Here is a 14,882-nt window from a genome sequence, read left to right on the forward strand (position 1 = left end):
CCACCATCCCATGAATCTAGAAACTCAAACTACAGTCTTTCATGTTAATCTGCTAGCAGGAATGTTCACCAGACCTTGGAGATGCCTCAACATTAAAGGAATTTCTCATTTAATTATGGTAAGAGGCAAGTGGAGGAAACCAATCTCAACAGAAGATTCAGCCATTGGTAAATTGTGTAAGCACCGACAATTTTAAGAATCTAAGAGTAATTTAATCGATAACGTAGGAGTATTTTCATGCAACTTCATCCATTTTCCTTCATTTCAGTTCTCTGATTAAATCTCTTTTCATATGGCTTGGTGTTGAGAAAGAAATGTTACATTTTCAATTAGGGATCTTAAGAGGCATGAAAAATGGAATCTTTCTTCAGATTTCTTCTTAAGTTCCACAGATTTGGGAGGTTAATTCTCTTCCTTCTCCCCCTTCTCCCAACCAAGATTAGAATCTTTCCCAAATTCTATAACTCTAATTTTATCAACACTTCAAAGTTCTTAGTTGAATTTCAAATTAGGGAGAACTCAGGTTGCAATTTTGATCTTATTCTGAGTGGCATTAGTGAAATTTTGGTATTTTATTGATTGCTATGGAGGAAAGTTCAAATTTTGGTTGTAATGTAGTTGTTTATGTATGAGATAGGTGTGAAAGGTGTTTATTTGCTTAACCTTTATATATTTTGCAGACTCTGAGGCTGGAAAATGGAGTTGGTTGGAAGCTTCATAGGTCTACTATGATTTGGAAATGTAGAATCCAAGTAACAAACTTGGTCTATATATGCTTGATGTTTGAATGTCAAATCTTTTGTATTGGAATGTTAGATTTGCTGTTGGAAGCTGCTATGGAATGCTTCAGTTTTTACTAATAAAAAAGGAGATGGATGTCTTGTTTCCAGGTTTACCTTTTTATTTATACTTTATTTAATATTTTGCAAATATATTATTAAAATTCAAACCCTCTACAAACTATATTATGCAATGAATATTGTAAGATATGAAGTGATTGATTTACAATGAATAGACATTGCAAGAGCTTTTGTTGTGACAAAAAAAAAAAAAAAAGTTTTGGTTTTTTTTTAAAAAGTGAAATAAAGAATAATTTTTAAAACCAAAATAAAAATATAAAGAAATTAAAAAAAAAATCATTAAGAACAAATAAAATTCAATATGATATTCTTTTTCTTTTTTCATAATCCAATATAAATTTTGAAGAATTTTCATTAAACAAATAAATTGTAAATCAAATTTATTAAATTTTAAAAATAATTTGAGACCCAAAAATCAATTTAATTAGTATTAAAAAGTATCAGTAAAATTAGAAAATCATGGACTAAAATTTATTTTGAATGACTTGCTAGTTTCGTTTTTACATGTATTATTATTATTGTAAATTTTTTCAATAAGCAAATAAGCTCTAAATCATGTAAGATTTAATGTATTGGATTCATTAAAGAACCAAACAACTTTATTGTTTATCTTCTTTTTAGAGCCATATTTTTTTAAAAAATTTTTTTACTAGATTAAAAAATTTCAAATCAAATAATACTTAATATTCATCAATAATTTTTAAAAATAATTTGAAACTTAAGTAATGAACTCATTAATATAAGAAATTTATAGTTTAAATTTGATTCACAATGACTATTATTTCTTTTCTAAATATAATTATATTTTTATAAATTTTCTAACTAGATAAATGAACTTTTAATCAAGAGACACTCTGTGTTGAATTTATTAATAGTTTTAATAATTTTTAAAAATAGTTTGAAACTCAAAAAGTACTAGATCTAATCACTACAAATAATAATAATAATAAATCAAAACCAATATATCCTCATGACATTGGTGTCTTTCCTATTCATACAACTATGTTTTCTAATTTTCATCATTAGATAAATAGATTCTAAATAAGTGAGACATGATTAATAATTTAAAATTTTTAATAATTTTTTTAAAATTTTAATAATTATTTGAAATTAAAAATTTGGTCAGATTAATACATATTAAATCAAAGTATTTCAAAATAATGTGTTCATAATTGAGTATTAAATGTGTGCATGTGATGAAAAACTTGACTAATCTACGTATTAAAAATGTTAAACTTTATTTATTATTCATCTTAGATAAAATATTATTACCAATTATTATTTTTAATTATGTAATGAAAAAGTTGTTTATTTACAAATTAAAAAAGCTATATTTTATTTGTTCATAAATTTATTTTAAATAAAATATTATTAATAATATTAATTTTAAATTATTATTATAAGTGTTCATTTTTAACAAAAAAAGTCAATTATATTTTTACGAAGATGTTAATATCCATATTTTTATTATATATACTAAAATAATAATTTTTTATTTAAAAATATAATTTATGGTTTTAATAATATTACCATTTGTATTTTATTAAAAATATTAAATTTTAAATTTATTTAATTACAAAACAAATTTCACTTTTAATAAGACTTGAATTAAATTAAATTAATATTATATAAATTGAATATTAATTTTTTACAAAATCAAAATAAATAAAATTATTTTATCAACAACTTTTCCAAACAAGCTTTTAATTTTTTGTGTTTTTTTCTTTAAAAATTGCTTTTAAATATTTTCTCAAGTTCCTTCACATGAAGATCATGAAGTGTTGCCCCAAGGATTTTTAAACCTTACTTTGATGGTAAAATTAAAAAAAAAAAAAAGGATTGGTATTTAATCATTTTCTTGTAGTGTTGGGCAAACATTGCAAGGCTAGTGCAGACCCCAATTTTGGGCCCTTAGGAGGCACTTTTCTCACCACCCTTAGAAGCTTCGAGACTTCCATTTCTTGGCCACCTTTGGGGTAGAGAGAGCAGGTTTCTAGGTTTCTTTTGGCCCACCCGGGCTGAGACAGTGGAGGAGGAATATTTTCTACCGTGGCGGGTTGTTTCTGCAGATTGGTTGGGAAAGGTAGGCTGTCAGAGGAGGACACGTAGAGAGAGTGAGTTGGGTAGAGATTTTGGAGGAGAAACCATAGGGAAAAACCAGGGTGAAATCTAGAGCAAGAAGAGGAAAGGAGCATAAGATGATAGCCAAACAGAATACACTCAAGCTTCAGCTCTCCCAAACCAAACTGATCAAGAACTCAGCTCCCAATTAGTTACAACAACCTAGGGAAGTTAGAATAGTTGTACAATAGAGTAGTTAGTGTAACAGTTGAATAAACTAGTATAAAAACCATGATGCCGCTATTATATTCAAGTGATGAAATGAAAAACATAGTTTCAGTTCAATTTCTATCATGGTATCAGAGCAAACATTGAATATGGAAAGCAAATTGATTTTCAACCATTGTTTTAAATTTGATGAATTTGTGACTCTTTGCAATTGGACAAGCAGAACAAGCATCCCGTTTATTTCTTTGATAAACAATATTACAAGAATCAAGAGCTTTTGTTAGAATATCATCAGTTGGATGACCAAGCCTGGAATGCCAGAGGCTAGAAGTGATGTTTGACGTTGTAGGAATGTAGAAGACTGCAAGGGCATCATCAATCAAAGGAGGAAATTCATATAAGCCATTCTTAAGTTGTCCTTGAAGAAGAACTTGTCTTGAGACCTGATCTCTGACAAGAAAGAACTTTGGGTGAAACTAAAAAAAGACGTTATTATCGGTACAAAATTTGGAAACACTAATTAGATTAGTAGTGAGGTGAGAAACATGGTAGACTTTCTTTAAATGAAAATTTATGAAGGTGGACGGAAAGAATTTTGAACCAGTGTGGAGGATTGGAAGTTTCTTACCATTTCCAACAATAACTTGCTCATTTCCTTTGTATGCTTGAACATCAGAGAGAGTCTTAATATCTCGAGCTAGATGATGAGTGGCCCCAGTGTCAAAGAACCATGTCTCACTATTTTTCGGAGCTGGAGATGCAACCATAACTTGCGTTTGGTTGTTGTCGTTGGATGTATTATGTACAGAAGAACTATATGCAGATGTATAGCCTTGAAAATTAATATCAAATCTGTGATAGCACTTGTGAACGATGTGACCATATTTTCCACACAATTGGCATTATGGACGATCAGTAGAGATAACATGGTTTTCTTATCCTCTACCACTAGATGGATATCTTCTTGGTCTAGGGCCATTTTTGTTTTGAGAGAAACTGAATCTGTTGTTGTGCCTTTTGTTGCTGTTATTTTTGTGTTGAGATGTTGCAATATTTGCAATGACAAGATCACTTTCAGGTACTGTATTTTGGAGACACAATCGTTGCTCGTGAGTAAGAAGAATACCATGTATTGAGTGAAGAGATAGATCATTTTCTCGTGTTGTCAAAGAAGCTACTATGGAGTTATAATTAGCTCCAAAACCCGTAATAAGTTGAAGAATTCGGTCCCTTTCAAACACTGATTCTCCAATTGTTGCTAGGTTATCAAAAATATTCTTGATCCTGAGGATATTCGACATCCAATGATATTACTATCAGTAGGAGGAGGAACTAGCTGTCAGGTATGGTTTTTGTATGAGAGCTTTGTATTCCGTTTCCATGGCTGAAACCCAATTTGGATCCTTGGAGGCTTGTTGGAAAGAATAAGGTTCAGTAGGTTTATGAGCTAAGAGAAGCTTCTTCTTAAAGATTCCAGTTCTTGCCCGGGTGATCCTAGGATGTGAGTTGTGTGGTGCTGAGGGATTACTAAGAGAAGAACTGGAAGATGCACTGAAAGGAACTGGAATAGGGTCGTGTACAGGAAGTAAGAAAGCTGAATTATGGGAAGAATGACATAAATGGGCAGAATTAGACAAGTGAGGAGACTAAGATGTAGGAACTGAAGAGTGTGAAGTCTGAGTTGGTGGAATAGACAATGGTATAGGTAATAAGGTTGGAGTAGACGTGAACTGAGAAGAAGAAGATGCAGATGAGGTGTTAATAGTCTGCTGGAATGGAAATTTTGTCTCATGGAATTTTACATGTCGAGTGATATATATGCGGTTGGAGTTAAATTCAAAGCACATGTAACCTTTGTGAGTAGGACTATAGCCTAGAAACACACATGGACTAGAGCGATAACAAAGTTTATGTTTATTATACGGGCAAAAGTATGGATAGCATAGGCAGTCGAACATTTTGAGATGGTAATAGTTTGGAATTTTATTAAACAACACTTGAAAAGGAGATTGAAATTGAAGAACTTTAGTTGGTAACCGATTAATGGGGTGAGTAGTTGTATGAAAGGCATAAATCTAGAATTGTAATGGTAAAGAAGTTGTGGTTAATAAGGTAAGACCAGTCTCAACTAAATGTCTCATTTTTCGTTCAGCTCGACCATTTTGTTTAGGAATATAGGGACAAGAACTTCTATGTGTAATCCCATGAGTGGTAAGATAAGATGTGAAAGTTTTGAATTATCCACCATTATCATATTGCAAAGCTCACTTAGTCATTCAAGGTTTCACGCAAACTCCATGTTTGGATTACTTTGAAACTTTTAGTCATGTGATGAAAGCTTCAACAATAAGAATTGTGCTTGCCATTGCTGTTTCTTTCCAGTGGTCACTCAGACAACTAGACGTTCAAAATGCGTTTCTAAATGGTAACCTTGATGAACAAGTATTCATGGCTCAACCCCATGGTTTTATGGATCCTCAGTTTCCTTTCTATGTGTGTAAACTCAACAAAACACTATATGGACTTAAACAAGTCCCACGAGCTTGGTTTCATAAGCTTAGTCATGCTCTTCTTCAATGGGGATTCCAAGCCTCAAGAGCTAATAGTTCCATGTTTTTTTGGTATTCAGCAACTGATGTTTTAATCTTACTTGTTTATGTTGATGATCTTCTGGTGACTAGAAGTAATTCTTCTCAAGTTTCCTCTTTTATTTCCTACCTCAACTCTACCTTTGCCATCCGTGATCTTGGACACCTGAATTATTTTCTTGGTATTGAGGTAATACACCATGGAAGCAAGATGCACCTCGGTTAGCACAAATATGTCCAGGATCTTCTTGCACGTACAAATATGTTGGATTCCAAACCAGCACGCGCACCTCGAATGCTGGGCAGAACACTTTCACAACATGATGGTCCTCCATTTTTGGATATCAAGCTCTATCGTAGCACCGTCAGCACCCTTCAGTATGTCACTTTAACTCAGCCCAACATTGCATTTGTTGTTAACAAAGCTTGCCAATTCATGGCCAATCCCACAGAAACTCACTGGCTTGTAGTTAAACGAATCCTTCCTTACTTAAAAGACACCTCAAGTTATGGTCTACAACTGCACCAAGCTAACTCCTTTGATCTTCAAGGGTATACATATGCAAATTGGGCCTCTTGCCCAGATAACCGTCGGAGTACCAACGGGTATTGTCTCTTTCTTGGACCCAACCTAATATCTTGGTCATTGCCTAAACAAAGGCTGGTATCCCACAGCAGTGCAGAATCTGAATATCGCGGTCTAGCTTCTCTAACTTCAGAAATCATATGGGTCCAGTCTATGCTCCAAGAATTATGTCTCTCTCCCTCTGTTCCTCCTTTTGTTTGGTGTGATAATCAAAGCGTAGCTCATCTGGCTGCTAACCTGGTTTTTAATGCTCGATCTAAGCACATTTAACTAGATCTTCACTTCATCCGAGATCATGTCCTTCGCAAAAATCTCAGCATCCACTACATTACAAGCTGTGATCAAATTGCTGACATTTTTACCAGGCACTTACCAAACTCTCAGTATCTTGGATTTAGAACAAATCTTTCCATTGTTCCTCGCCCTGTGAGCTTGAGGGGGGATGATAGTCAAACATAATACACTCAAGCTTCAGCTCTTCTAAACCAAACTGATCAAGAAAATTCAGTAGACAAAGACTAATTTTCCATGGTTGCGTTTAAACTCTAGATTCATGTTTTCATTTTTTTAATTCAACATATACCAAAAACCCTTAAATCCAAACCAGTTGCGACTCTAAGCTATTTCATTAAAATTTAAGATTCAACTAAAAGAAACCAATAATGTCTCCATGAATATCATTGTCACATTATGCTATTTTCATTGACTTAAAAAAATTGAACTCTAACAAGCCATTAACACCATTGAGAACCAATATGCATTACCAAGTAAATGATTAAACAACAAACATGTGTGGCCTTTCTTACATTCACACCAAGTCACTATTCCTATAATCTAATAAAATAAACATGAGAAAGTGATTTAAAATTGAATAAAATTATACTAACCTATGTTTAGTGATGCTCTGAAGTTGATGGAAAGGGTGTATTATAGCCAAACCTCACACAGTGATGAAGATAACAAACAGTGGTGTGTTGATTCTCTGATAATAGTGATGAATGACTTTAGCAATAGTGAATTCAACGATGGATCAAACTATAAGTTTCGATGGGTCTCTAGCAATGGTGAAGATGCAAACGAAAATCTAAACCCTCTTTTCAGATGAAGACATTGGCAGTGGTGAAGATGTGCTAGAAACAAAGGAGCGGTATAGATGCTGTAATACCTGAGTTTTTAAGGACATGTCATATTTTAGGAGTATAAAGTTTTTTATAAAATTTTGGGTCAAATGGTCAAAAAGAGTTGTGAAAATCCACGTGTTAGTATCTAATTAGAAGAGATATTGGAAAAGTTAATCAAAAGTCAATAGTTTGAACTTTTGTCACGTAGATGTAAGGAGTTTGAATTTTGGAAATTAAATTTTGATTTGGTGAAAAAAATAACCATCAAATAATTGAGATTAGGTTTTAAAAATTTGAATATTAAGTATGTTATAAGAATTAATTTAATTATTATTGGATAATTATCAGAAAATTGTAGTAAGAAAAACTTGATAAAAATTTATATTATATCAAATTGTTATCATGGATAATTAAAAAGAAATTGAATTTAATTTTATAACAAATCAATTTAATTCTTATAATTGGAATTAAACTTTATAGAATTACAAAACATTAAACAACGTTGAATTGAAATTAAATTAAGATTAAATTATGATATGTGAATTTAGAAAAGATATACAAAAGGGGTAAATTAATTAAATGTGAATTTTATGAATTTAACTTTTGAAAATTTGATGCGATTTAATATTTTGACAAATGAAGTAAATTAAATAAAAGTTTTACCAAAGGGTTGAGAATTTGATTTTTATAAATTGAATTACTAATTAATTTATGGAATTAAGTTTTAGAATATTACTTAAATTTTTGTTGGTAAATAAATATTGATAAAATTAACAGGTTAAGGGTTATTATAAATTTCAACTTCTTGGTTGCTAAAAAAATTATTTTATGTTTTTAATATTTTTATGGAATTGAATTTTGTTAATAGTTAATTATATCATGTTTTAAGTGAATTTCAGAGTAAAAAAAAAAGAAAAAAGTTTCAGGTAATTATAGTCAAATTATACTTTTTTAAGAGCAGACTTATAGTAAATTAAATTACAAATACAATAGTATTTTTCATGTAGTGGAAAATCATAAGTTGGGTATAATTCATAATTCCGAAAGGTGAAGTTAAGAATAATGATTTTAATTTATTGAGAAATGGACGTGCATGGTATTTTAAAGTTTGTTTTAATAATAATAATCGTTACATATATACATATATTATAAGTGGCTTGCTGGGCATGGGAGACAAAAGAAAAAAGAAATGAAGGGAAAGTGAGACGCATGGGAAACACAGGGGAGGTTTTCCGTTGCATACCTCCATCGATCCGATGGTGCAAAAACCTCCGATCGTGACAAAATTTCAGATGGTGATAGTCTTCAACGTGGTGAACACTTTTACAGAATCGGATTTTTGATCCCACAATTGGATTTTACTGTATAAGTAGGAGTGTGTTTTTCCTAAATTTCTCTCTCGACTTTTTTTGGGCTTTTCCTTTTGCTTTTATTTACTTTAAAAACACTTCATGGAAATGGGTGAGTTGTTGGATTGTATAGATCGTCATATAATTTTTATTTAAGTTGTTTTTGGAAACCCTAAACGTGTAAAATGATTTGGTTTTGCTTTGAAAATGTTAAATGGGAAGTAAATGAAAGTTTAATGCAAGATAAAAATATTAGAATTGTTGGTATTTAATTGTTGTTCCTGTGACAAGATTTACTGGATTATTGTAGTTGTGAAAATTCTTTTTTATTGTAATATTGGTTAATATATTTTTGTGATTGTTGTTATATTAGAAATTATATAAATTATTGGTGATAAATTAGTGTTGAAAATAATGGAAAATATTGGTTGAAAATTTTGAGTATTGAGATATGTTTAAAATGATTGTTTTAAAATTATTAATATTATTAGAAATAAATAAATTGATAATATAAATTAGAGTTTTGTTGATATTTGAATTATTTGAAAAATATTTTCCAAATTTTGTGGTGGCGTAATTGTGGAAAATTGTTGTATTGAGTGTTAATATTATTGAGATTATTGGAAATAAATAAATTATGACATAAATTGTATGTTGTTGATATTTGTATTAGTGAGAATTTTCTTGAATATGTGTGGCTATTTAATTGAAGAAAAAAAAGGTTATGTTGGTTGTTAGAAATTATTAAGCATGTCGGGAATAAATAGAATTTATGTGGCTAAAGTTTAAAACTATGTTTTGATGCTATACAATTAAATGTGAATTTCCTTTGATATTTATGGTGATTAAAGTGAAGAAAAATCGTTGTGTGGATTATTGAAAATTATAAGACATAATGGGAGTAAATAGAATTATGTCTTGAAAAATTATGGATGTTGAAATATGATTTGATTGCACTTGATATGCATCATGGTTGTGTGAAGAAAAAGAAAAATTAAACAAATGGTTGTATGAAATGGAAATGAAAATGAAAAGACCTCGAAGAGGGAAAAAATGAAAAGAAAAGAAAAAAAAATGGAATTACCCCAAAGAGGACGAATTAAGAAATAAGTGAGATTCGTAGGGTGAAAGACCCAAAAGTTAACCCCAAGAAGACTTCGAATGGGGAGTGTATTTGGGTATGGAAGCGTATCATTCGGTGAAAGCCCGAGAACAACAGTGCATTGTGTGATTGCGTGTAAGTATTTACATCATCGTTGCATTTGGAAGAAGGATTTGTATTATTTGTCAAGTGTATGTTTGAATATATTACTCAAGACTAAAATGACTTGTTTATTTTGTAAATTTAGAATTGTTGATATGCTAGACATATGATTGAATAAGGAAAATGATAATTTTGATTGGTTTAAATTTGTATGACTGATGTTTCTTTTAGTGTGTATATTGTAAATGTAATATTATATTTTGGCATATGGTTGTATTATTGACCTAGAATTTCTAACTTATTTGGGTGTAAAACACCCTACTGAGCAACGTGGAAATGCCCATCCCTTTATTTTCTAAAATTTTAGATGCAGAGATAGTTTTTGAGGGACCACAGAAAGATCAAGAAGTGTTCTAAACAACAAAAGAACCATAATAATGATTGTTTTTAAATTTATATTATCGTTTTGACACATACTAATTTGAGTTATATGGCATTTTGCAAGTTAAATTATATTTTGTTAGTTTGTAAAACATTTTTGGAAATATTTTTTTTAGACTTAGAGATTATTGTAAATATTTGAGCTTTTGGGTAGGAAGATGACTAGTGGTTTTATTATAATTGTGATTAGGAGATAGTGTGATGGTTGGTTTTGAAAGAAAAAATAATAATAATATGTTACAGTAAATCTTAACTTAATAAATTTATTTATAATTATACGCTTTATTGAAAAAGAAAAAAAAAATTCAAGGTGTTTTAATTGATTGCCAGTGTGGATAGAAGTAACCCTTAGGATCAAACCTTTAACCTAGGGTCACGAGTCAAGTTCTGGGTTGCCTAGAATTTGGGGCATGACAGATGCGGTACTCCGAAATCATGAACGAAGAAGTAGTGACGGAGACTTATGTAGAGTGAGGTGATGATTAATACGGTGTTGCAGGTACTTCTTGGAGATCTCTGTTTCAAAATTGCAAATGCATTGGTATGCTGTAGGTGCAATGCCGATGGAGACGAGCTATAAAGATGAACTATTGTTCACACAAAAATGGTGATTTGTAGGTTTGATGATGATGATTGTAGCTCATTTGCAAACAATCACCCTCTAATGGCTATGATGATGACAAATGTCGATTTTCAGCATGGTGGAAATGGCGAGTGCCAGAGGTGGTGGTAACTTGTAGCAGCATCGATCTCCAATGGCGAAAATGGCAAGCTCTAACGGTGGTGGTGACCTGTAGCAGCGTCGATTTCTAGTGACTGTGACGACAAGCTCTAATGGCAGTAAACTACGTCGGCAGAAACGATCTCCATGAATAGAACAACAAGCTTCCACTGTGGTGAACTACTCCGACAGCGATGAACCTACCTTTTTCAATGTAGAATTTGCATTCCTCCAGAAAATGCCCAAAAACAGACTCCCTATGTCGGTGATGAACTCTCCTCCTCCAAAAAATGCCCAAAAAAAAAAATAAACTCTCTATGTTAGTGATGAACTCTCATTTCTCAACCTCAAAAGTCTCTAGAACTACAACTGTTACTCGTACCCGGTGTGGTGTGCATGCTCCCTCAACATAAAGATTCCTCTTTTGGAGACTTCCCCCATAAACCGCCTCATCGAATGTATGGCAGTTCAAAAACGTGACTGGCATTAGCTTTCTTGCATGGCCTGTGGTGATGCTCCCTCACCTGAGACTCCTCCTAAAACCATCATGATGTCATGTTCTGGAAAAAAAAATGGTGATCTTTTTCAAATGTCTCATCGTCATGCCGAATGCATGTCTCCATCTCACCCGGAGCACATGTGTGATAGCCATCCAGGATGTACGTGCCTCTAATCTTCTGGAGTCTTCTAGATCCCATGCATGGAGGTTATCCTTCGCTGTGGTGCAGACCTGAGAAACTGTGTGAGCAATCTCAGATAACAATAACACTATCATTCTATGAAAAATTGTAGTAGATTTTCCATCTTGGGTGAAAGAAATGCCTTTCGACGCATGCCTTGGCCATTATAGACGTGTTCATCCTTATCTCATCCAAGCACCAGAATAATTACACAAAGATATTTTCTCCAAATTCACGTGTCCCTATCTCATGACCTTAAAAAATAAACATGTAGCAATGATCAAATCCAAAAATTTTTTTTTATGTAAATCCACATGCAAAAATGTAAAATCCAAATTATCACACATGTCATACAATATTAAAAAAATTAGTGTCATGCATCTTAAAAGAAAAACTAGAATAAAAAAAAATCATATAATAAGGAAAAAACACATTGAAATACATCTAACAAAAAAATTAAAATTCAAACTTATGAAATTAGAAAATCAAAATGTCAATCATATGCAATCAAATATTGAAAACAACCAATACAATAAATAATAATAATAATAATAATAATAATTAATAAATTGATCCAAAATTTCCTTGATCCTAGAATCAAACAAAGGAAAATAAGAAACACCTAAATGCACTAAGAAAAACAATCAAACAAAATCCTAAACTAAGAATCAAGAGTCACTGCAATCAAAGTTGGGATCCATTTAATCTCTCCAAAATATCTTTCACATAAAATCCAAAAACTAGTGGTTTGAAACAGTCACAATTGACCACCAATGAGAGCTCAAAGATAGCTCAGAAAATGATCACAAGTGTACAATAATGTAATAGAGAATAAATGAGGGCAGACTTGGGCATCATGTGCCAAGAGGACAAAATGGAGGGTCTACACTTGTCTGAGTGTTAGAAGTGAAAAGAACATAAAAAGATAAGTTTTCAGGCCAAAAATGGTGAACCGATCGAGGCACTAACCAACCTGCTTAACCGACTAGGGTAATGATCAACCGGTTATACATTCCCAATTGAGGTACAGTCGAGAGATGCAAAAAATCTTCTCTCTTTTCCAATAGTCTTACATTCTCGGTCGAGGAATATGCATTCCCAGTTGAAATCCGATCAAAGTCCGGTCAAGGACCAATCAAGGCTTAACGGTCACTTGCCACACATTTATTACCCAACGACTAGTCAATTGGTCGAGTACCAGCTTGATCAATCGAGACTGTTTTTTGGCATTTTAGCTTCCGAGTCTAGAAACCTATAAATTGAGAGCTCCACTTCATTTATAAAAAAGAGAACACCTGCATTTATTTGTCTACCTACTTGTTCTTGCCTCAAAAGCTCTCATTCTTTTCTTGGTACATTAAATCTCCATTTGCATATTCTTTAGTGCACCTTTGTGATTCATCCTAGCATTTGAGTTGTATTTGAGTCATTGTTGAGCTAGGTTGAGAGATTTGAATTTGTTATTTGAGTGTTAGAATATTCAAGTGAGTAGAGACTTGAAGGGATTGTATAAGAGCACATTGAAGTCGGAATCCAAGTGTAAAGGTGTTGAAAGCTTGGTTGAAGCTTCAACTATAGTGGAACCCTCACTCAGTTAGGAGCTTGAGGATAGTGGATGTAAGTAAAGGGTATCAAACCACTATAAAATCTGAGTTTGCTTCCTCTATCTTATCTCTTTATATTTGTGCTTCATTTGCTTGAATTTGTTGTGTTTGAAAAAGATTTTTTTTAAAGCCCAATTCACCCTCCTCCTTCCCCGTCTTAGTGTTTTTCTATTAAGATTAGTCTTTATTTTCTTAGGGAGGTAATACAATTGACAAAGAAATTGATTTGTGCTTCATGTCATAGAAAATGATTAGATGTTGTTGTTTATATTCTTAACTATAATCATGCAAAATTTAGGGTATGTTTGATTGTTGGAAAATTTAAGGGAAAATGTTAGATAAAGAAAATAAAGAAGAAAGGTAAACGAAAAGAAAAAATGGGTTTAAAGTCAATAAATTATTTTTATTTGCTACTTCAAACTCATTTACTTATTTTAACTCATCAATATAAATATTAAATAATTTGAAAATGTATAAGGTTTTTACTGGTTTTAATTATATTTAATTTTCTTTAATATTTTCCTTATGACAACCAAATATATTATTTTCCTTGGTATTTTATTTATTTCTTTATCACTTTTCGAGAATCCAACATAACCTTACGACTTACTGCAACTCCAAGACAAGAACTCCATTTATTTTAGTGCAGCTATAGGATGACACTCAAGTCCTAATACAAATGTTAGTTGGTCCCGATGGAAGAGGACCGGTATCTAAGCTTTGCTTGTAACATCTTAAAGTTTTGTATGTGTTCAAAGATGGTGATTTAATTTAAGTTCTTCTATTTTGGTATTTGTCTCCATATTGAAATCATATATTTTTTCAATTATTTTTTTTGCACATCAAAATTTCTAAATATAACTCCATTGTAATACTTTTTCGATAGTTTAAACCATAAATCCTTACCTCATGGCATTATCCATCAAAATTACTCTAAAAATATTTGGATATGTTTGACCATATTTTCTTAGAGTTGTTTTTTAAAATTGTTTGTAAGTTAAAGAATAAAGTACAATTTTTAAAAACAAATTTTAGAAAACATGATCAAATTGGTCCATATTTTCCTTTTATTTTTAAAAACGAATGAAAAACAACTTTTACTTGTTCTCTAAAAATTATTCTCTATTTCACATTGTTTTTAAAAATTGTTTCTAAAAAACAACGGTCAAACAATATTAGAAAATTTTAAAAAAGGTTTTATGTTTTTAAAAATAAAAAATTCTTTTTAAATCATACTACCAAACAAACTCTTTGATTTTGATTTTGTTTGAAATACAACAAATTCTTTTATATTTTGAGTGTTGGTGAGTATTATTATTGTTAGACGAATTCAAAGAATTTTATTTTTTTAAAATAAAATTCAGTTTTGTATTTGATAATCCCCACCCCACCCACAAAAAAAAGGGGAAAAAAAAAACAAACAAACAAAAAACAAAAAA

General features: G+C 31.3%; 1 protein-coding gene across 2 annotated transcripts in view; it reads left to right on the forward strand.

Moving 5' to 3' along the window:
* The window catches only part of LOC117927559 (mediator of RNA polymerase II transcription subunit 15a-like), a 44,727-nt gene that overhangs the window by 12,809 nt on the left and 17,036 nt on the right, over positions 1-14,882 (forward strand). Inside the window, exon 5 of one of the 2 annotated variants that reach the window (XM_034847123.1) lies at positions 681-895. The exons of the other annotated variant lie outside the window; for it this stretch is intronic. Within the exon in view, the coding sequence (XP_034703014.1) occupies positions 681-687 (7 nt within the window). The 3' untranslated portion in view covers positions 688-895. Of the gene's footprint in view, positions 1-680; positions 896-14,882 lie in introns of those variants that run through there. 2 annotated transcript variants of the gene reach the window in all.

The sequence above is a fragment of the Vitis riparia genome, chromosome 13 (assembly GCF_004353265.1).
Source record: "Vitis riparia cultivar Riparia Gloire de Montpellier isolate 1030 chromosome 13, EGFV_Vit.rip_1.0, whole genome shotgun sequence".
Lineage (NCBI taxonomy): Eukaryota > Viridiplantae > Streptophyta > Magnoliopsida > Vitales > Vitaceae > Vitis > Vitis riparia.